This window comes from Erpetoichthys calabaricus, chromosome 10 (genome assembly GCF_900747795.2).
Source record: "Erpetoichthys calabaricus chromosome 10, fErpCal1.3, whole genome shotgun sequence".
NCBI classification, from domain to species: Eukaryota; Metazoa; Chordata; class Cladistia; order Polypteriformes; family Polypteridae; genus Erpetoichthys; species Erpetoichthys calabaricus.
In genome coordinates this window covers 68,793,600-68,801,452 of record NC_041403.2, presented here as the reverse complement: position 1 = coordinate 68,801,452, position 7,853 = coordinate 68,793,600, and the positions used below count along the sequence as shown (strand labels likewise).

General features: G+C 35.3%; 1 protein-coding gene across 1 annotated transcript; it reads right to left on the bottom strand.

Moving 5' to 3' along the window:
• Positions 1 to 629: 629 nt before the first annotated feature.
• On the bottom strand, positions 630 to 7,211 carry ptgs2b (prostaglandin-endoperoxide synthase 2b). Its single transcript, XM_028811378.2, has 10 exons — positions 7,045 to 7,211; positions 6,658 to 6,771; positions 6,388 to 6,531; positions 5,517 to 5,660; positions 4,989 to 5,170; positions 4,627 to 4,710; positions 4,045 to 4,291; positions 3,312 to 3,598; positions 2,366 to 2,513; positions 630 to 1,786 (listed from the first exon to the last, which is right to left on the bottom strand). The coding sequence occupies exons 1-10, from the start codon at positions 7,103 to 7,105 to the stop codon at positions 1,374 to 1,376; spliced, it is 1,824 nt and encodes a 607-aa protein (XP_028667211.2). The 5' UTR covers positions 7,106 to 7,211; the 3' UTR covers positions 630 to 1,373.
• Positions 7,212 to 7,853: the final 642 nt, after the last annotated feature.

The window sequence follows — 7,853 nt, the reverse complement described above, 5'->3', positions numbered from 1 at the left end:
TTGTCAAGGGTTCTAATGACAGTCTTCTTCTTCTTTTACGGCTGCTCCCATCAAGGGTTGCCACAGCGGATCATCTTTTTCCATATCTATCTGTTAAGTACAGTACATTTCCAAAAAACGTGATCGTGCTCTTTTCAGTGAATTCTTTGAGGTTCTAGAGGTTATTAATATGAGATAAAAATGTGAAGTCTATTTACTCCAAGAGAAGTATTGTCTGGACTATTTTTTTATACATTTGCAAGCATAATGCATATTAATATAAGATGCCAGCATCTAAAGACTGCAGATGTTAAGCCAGCAGATATTTAAGCAGAAACTACATAAGCAAATGTGTAAATCATAAAAACTGTAACACACAGATTGAAAGCTTGGCTAATACTACAGTTTTATCAAACATTTTTAGCACCACCAAGTAAGGTAGCACTTTTTAGAAGACCAAGCCAATAATCTACTCACTGATGACTAAACGTATGCCTAGTTGCAGTATAAGAACAGAAAAGTGACCCACACAGTTCTGATTTCATTACAAAATGTAATGGATTTAAAAGATTGAAGCCGCTAATTCATGAAAAGGTCTCATTTGATTATTATACTAGTATAAAAATAAAGAATAGAAGCCTGTCATAGCAAACATTTTTTAAAAATCTTTATTAAAAAAATAAAATTCATATAAGATTGAATAATGTATGTATTTAAAACTTTTGTACATTTACACAACATATAAAAATAGTATCCTTATGATGCTCCAACTAGAAAATAAAATAAATAATATTCTTTCAAAGATCTGACAAACATTTTTGAACTCTTATCTTCTCAATAGCTTTATCAGACAACACAAAATATACATTCATTTACTGCCATGTGAATAATGAATCTGGAAAGTAATGTTTTTAAAGGAAATTTTAAATACTTTTGTAAAAAAAAAGCCATAAAACAAGTTGGACTTTATATTTTTCAAATGTCCTTGTTTCATTTGAGAGTGCAAGACAAGAGGACAACTCAGCAGCAGCAGGTGTAAAGCCACCTGAAACAGGATTGAAGCCCATAAAGTACACAAGATATTTTATTTACCCTGTTCAAATATATAACTGAAGAAGACATTTGTTTTCATTATTATTATTTCAGAAGTAGATCATTAAGTTAAAACAGTCAAAATGTTCATATTAACAATAAATATATAAATAAATAAATAGAAATTGCATTAAGTAATAAATATTTAACATCAATCAATACATTATACCACATTTCAAATACATTTTTTTTTGTTCAGTGTCATGGGAATAAATAGGGAACAGATCCTTTTCATAAATTATGTATATAATTAAATATTCTGTTGTAACATAGACAGTCAGACTCTGTAAGTATCCCAGTGTTCAAAGTTCAGAAGTCCGTTCTTTCAGGAGCATAGTGGGGTTCACATCACTTTGCCGAGCATTGGCTGTACTTGCATTGATAGTCACGGATTCAGTGTGTTCGGGTTGAGGCACATGAAAGGATGCAAGTGGGCATGGTCCCCTGACATTCCGGCATACAAGCTTCTGCAGAGAGGCACTGTTCACAAGGTCAAAACCAACTTTCCCGCCAAATGTGCTAGGCTTCCAATATTCAGGAGAACAGATAGGATTGCCCATGAGACCTTTTAGAGAAAAGGGAGCTCCCATTTCAACCATGGTCTCACCAAAGATGGCATTAGGTCTTGGCTTCTCGATCATTAATCCAGGATAGAGTTCCATTGCATTAATATCTCCATATAACTCTTTCAGCTCTGCAGCCATTTCTTTTTCACCTGCAAACAAATGAAATAATACATTAGAATACCAAGAATATAAAACAATTGAATATACTAAATAAATACATACTTTTTATAGTCAATTTGATTTAATGTATGTAACTTAATTACTGTTCACTGTAGTATAGAATCTTTTACTATCAGCTGAAGCTCACGGAGCACCGTAACTAAGGCATTAGGAGTAAAAATATTTGGCCAGGATTTGGCTTTAAAAGCATAATCCACATTCTTCCAGCTACAACCTGCCATAATTATATCTCTTCCACAAGTGATGAGGTAATTATAGCACAGCAAACATTTCTTAATATTTACTTTGTTTCCCTGAATGACAACACGGGATGCAGAAAAATCTCAGTGAAGGAGCAGTTTAGCAACTGAAATAAAATACAAACTGAGCATTGCACACTTCACAAAAAAAACAATCAAAACACAGATCTGCTTAATTAATATGTACTATTGTTCCAATTATCAAAGAACTGCATTGGGTTCAATACGAATAATGAATTTTCCAGTATGATTATATCTCTCACATACTGAAGAAGGTGTTGCTGGGAAGAGGATGTAAATCCACAATACCTGTGAGTTCTTCAAAAGATGTGTATGGCTTCATGGTAAATCTTTTCCTGTATTCATTCAAGGACTGGTATCTCATCTGTCGGCTCTGCTCGACTGATGCCATTGCCACTTTCATCACTGCAGGGTGAAGATTTCTGCCACCAGCAACCTGTAACAATTTAGGTTTTCTCATGATTACAGATCTTTTCTATTAAGTGAATAATTCAGATTCAACTTATATTTAACATCTTTCAAAAGAAAAATATTTCTTATGGTTCAGTGTTTTTTTGCCTTTTTCCAAGACATTAATACACTATTACGTGAAAGTTTGACTAAATTAGGCAGTGTGACTTAATGGCTAAGGTGCTGAACCGTAAATCACACGGCTGGCACTTCAAGTGCCGGTATGGCACTTTAACTCACTCACTCCAGGTCACAAAGAGCCAGTAAAAGTGCCACAGCTCCATTTGAATAATTATGGAAATCATTTTATGATGCTCAGCAAAGTTCTGTGTCAGCTTGGATAAGCGTAATAAATGAGATCAATCAGGTTATATTCTCTTGTACTCAATGAAGGCTTGAAAAACCATATTTCTAACAATGTGCAGCAGACATTTTTCAGAAAAATTAATTCAAGACTGTTCTCCTCCATCTAAATGTTAATGCTCTAAATTTACTCTGATAAACAACAACAAATTATTACTTTAAATCCATATGTTATTTAAATAATAGTAATCTGGATGCTACACTTTAACTCTGATATAAAGCAAAGAATTTCAAACAGTATTGGGTTCAATTTTTTTGTTTGGTTAATAAAGAATATCAAGCAAATCATTTTTGTATTAGGTATCATTGTTTACTATTAATATGTCATTTTTTTCAGATTAATTTGTAATTTGTTACTTGATTTTTCAATGTAAATTTCTGTTCACGCATGCATATTATACAGTTTAAACAGAAGACTTACCCTGCCAGCAATCTGCTTGGAGAAAGACTCCACCATGTTGCCGATGCCATGCTGCATTAACACAGAGTTGTTGAACATGAACTGTTGATAGTTGTATTCACGGTCCTGAATGAGGAAGGAGTCAGGGAGCAGAGGGTGCCAGTGATACAAGGTGTTGAACTCTGCAGCAATGCGATTCTGGTACTGGAAACGCTTACTGAACAGCAGCTCAGGGTCAAATTTCAACTTAAAGTGATAGCCACTTAAGTGTTGAACATAATCTTCAATTACAATCTTGATTGTCTCACCTAAAGAAAGAAAATCACAAGGATGTATTAGCCTGGGCTAAGAGAAACTTCTTTTTGAAAGCCACTGCATATATTTCCTACTCTCATCTTAATCATGAGGAATCTTCTGTCGTACAGTACTTTCTTTTGAAATGATCAGTTGAGATGGCAGACTATTTCTTTTTAAGATCTAGTTTCACTCTATATTGTGTGTAACAAAAATGCTACAATATAAGGAAATTAATATTTTATAGCAACTTCTTTATAAAAAAAGCATATGTTTAAATTAGTACTCCATCTTGTTTGTAGCCACCTCAGACATAAACCATTAAATCCCTGCTATCTTTGACTTAACAAGTAGTTTCCTCTCCATAATGTAGTCTGTGTGTTTTCAGAGATTAGGCTGTCCACAAATCTATAGTATCAGTGGCTTTTAGAAGATTCCCCTGTGTTGTTACGATACTCACCAATCAGGATGAGCCTGGTAGTCTGAAACAGCTGTTCATCGTCCCACTCGGGATGCTCCTTTTTCAGAACATCACATACATAGTTATGCTCTCTCAGCCAGATGGTGGCATACATCATGAGCCCTGGGACCAGTCCAAAAGCTTCATGGCCTACAGCAAACCGTTCATGCTGTGGGACATGGGGAGGGTAATGCATTTCCACCTCAACATCTTTCACCAAAGGTGGGTACATTTCACCATCAATCATCTGCATAAACATAAAAAAGGAAAACATCGTTAGAGAAAACACTCACCTTCCTTGTTTAACTCTCAAGTGACATAAAAAGGTAATTCCTCAGATGCCTAAATATACCATTACAAAACATTAGAGTGTGGCTAATTTCACCTCAAAATGAGAAAATCACAATGGGAAAAATTAGAATAACCCTGAGATAATATTTGCTACTAATAGGGTGAACTACTGTCACCTTCTACCAGTTTTCAAATTAAAGTAAGTTCAGCCATGTGATGGATTTATAGCTTATCCTGCCACTCATCTTGACTAATATGTATGCTTTCAAAGAACAAGTAGTAAACATTTACCTGGTATTTTAATTTTCCATCTTTGAAAAGTCTAAGTTTGTTCTGTCTGTCAATGTTGTCTCCATATATATTGTTCAGGTCAACCTAAAAACACAGATAGCAACAATAACATTATAAAATAGTAATATTGTTTAATGCAACTGAATAAAACAAACATTCTTCACAATTAGCATCAAAGGATTTATTAACATTTAAATATTTAGCATCATTAAATTGTTTTAACACTGGAGAGTAGCTATGTTGCCATCATGAAAATAATGTACATAAGGGAATGTACTTTATTTCTCTTATTTATAAATTAAAAAAAATGCACTGCTTTTGGGAAATATCATCAGACACTCAACCAGTTTTAACATACATACCCCATGGCCTAAGCCTCGAGTGAAAGCAGGACCCTTCTTCTGGTCGGTCTTAAAAAACTGGTGGGTGAAGTGTTGAGCGAAGAAGGCAAACATGAGGTTAGTTCCTTGTGGATCAGGGATGAACTTTCTTCTCAGCAGGAATTTCTCCACAATCATTTTGACATCAGGCAGTGATTTCTTTCCTGTGGGGAAGGCAAGGATGTCTTAGCTTTCCTTTTAAAAATAAAGATACAGCTAAAATATTTTGTTTTGGTAATATGCACCTAGAGTGTTTCACTTTAACAAATGGCTGTTTTATAAGATGCAGTACATAATATGAAATTACTATTTAACAAAGTTGATAAAATAATTATTATTTCTTTAATATCTCTATGTTATTCTAATGTATATATATACATATACAAATGTATGTGTATATATACTGTATTGGTCTGAGCTAGCATTTGCATATAAAAGGAAATGCACGCATAGTTTACAAGAGTACAATAACACATGCACAGAGTTACTAATGCAATCAGGTAAGGGTACCTGCAGTGCCCATTGGTGTTGGACAGTCAGTAGGAACTGGTGGAAGGCATCGCGTGTAGTAGGACAGATTGGAATAGGCTTCCCAGCTTTTGTATCCATAATGAACATTGTAGGTTGGAGGGCTGTCAATGAGGTGTGCTCGAGCTGTATTCAAAATAAAAACAACAATTAAGCATCTGCTATGCCTTGATATCTTCTTGAGTGAGGCACTTTAAATGGCAGTGTCCAACAGATTCAACAGTTTTTGGCAGGCTGATATGTTACCTGGTTTGATATTCACTAAATAAAACAGATCTACCAACAAAAATATGGGGTTATCTTATACAGCCAACAGTTGCAATTTTCTGTACATGAATCAGAATCTAGGTTTTTATTTTAGCCCATTTTAACTTTAGGGGATTCTAGTGGTCATTTTCACGGGAATAAGCCTGTTACACGCTATGGAAGTAACAGGTATTTAATTGACAGCGGTGCCAGCCAGCAATCCCCATAATAGGACAATGACTTCCCACAAGAAGGTGTGCCCGTGCCACAAAGCTGTCGTTACTTGCAACACCTGAGAAACAGGTCACGTCTTGCTTAGTTCTGCACTGCCAAAGAGCTGTCATTCTTCCAGTTGGACACGTACCCTTTGTAAACTCTCTGCCTAAATTCGGATCATTTTTACATGAGCTCCCCATGACTCCAATCAGCCATGCTTTTGCTATACCAGCTTTTCCATTTCATGTTAGCGGAATGCCCGAGAATATCCTAGCATCACTCAAAGCAAGATAATAACTCAACAGCACATCACCGTGCCATGTGCACACCCACTGCCACTCAGTTCAGAATCGCTTATCAACCAACGGCGTAAAAATGTAATGCCACTTACATGTTAAAACATATCTCATGATGAAGTTTCTTAGAATGGGAATGTTGTTGATAATATTCCAGAAGCCCTTAAAGTGTGTGAGAAAGTAATGCACGGTGTTCGGACTCGGCTTCAAAGCCAATTTAATCCTGGTTAAGAGTTCAGCTGTGAAGGAAAATAAAGTAATACGTAGATAAAGCAACGAGTAGAAGAATAAACAATAAAGCAGAAATAAAATACCCAAACACTAAATACAGATTCGTCTGCACTAGTGAGCTCTCCTCTACTTACGAGAAGTGCAGTTCTCGCCGTAGTAGCCTGTGCCGGTGCAGTCACATTCGTAGCTGTCTGCTCTCGTCATGCAGACTCCCCGGTTTTGACAAGGGAGTGAACAGCAGGGGTTTGCTGTGGACGGAAAGAGCGAGTTTCATTAAGGCATTGTGAACAACTAAGTATATGATAACCCCTTAGCTGTTCCCCACACAAATAGCAGAGTTAGAGAAATAAAAAGGAAGGAAACCATATGCAGTCGTTAATATAAGCAGAGGAAAAACTTCATACACTGGATCTGCTATTGTTTTAGTTTAATTAAGTGGCGAATATTCTCGCTCTCTTCTTGGATCATAATTAGAGCTACATTGCAACTTATTTTCAGGATAACTTCAAAATAATTCTTACCTGCTTCAAGTAAACTTAATCCCGCTGCAAAAAAGAACAGAATTGCGACGACCGTGTTCATTCCAGTAATCTGTAATTAATATATAAATTATGCAAGTAAAATCCAAAAAATACTCTGTTCGGTTCGCAGAGTATAACAGAACAACGGCTGACTTGTTTCGTCTGCTTTGGAGTCGGCTGAGATGCCTTTTTTATAGTGGAGTGTAGGCGGGGCTTTCTCTGGGATTGCTGTAACTCTTTGATTTTACACATTTTTGCTTACACAATACACATACGTGACTCGGTGTATTTTATGCATTTTATTATAACGTTACAAATAGACTATCTTATTGGTGTTTTTGCATAAATACTGCTTTTAAAAAGTAAAGAATGAATTAACGGATAATTCTGCGTATTGGGAGAGTGACACTAAATAAGTTAGAATGGAGATCCGTTTTAGAAAAGCCAATAAATACCTAGCTATGTACAACTCAAATTAGAAAGCAGCATTGATTTAATCCAAATATCTATTACCTATTACAGGGCTGCACACAGTAATGTGTAACTGTTGGTAAAAAAATATACACTTAAGTTGATTGCATTTCCATCAGTAAACGTGGATTTATTTTCAGTGTATGAAATATGATTTAAACAACACATACAATCAATTTTCAAAATGCGAATCATTTTTGAAACTGTCAATTAAAGACTAACGAATGTTTGATCAATTTTCTAAATGTGTGCAGATTTTCTAACACTAACATTTCAGGCTTAGATGGTAATGGGTAAGATTTTTTATATAATTTTATGTAATTCTGTCAGTTGTCTAA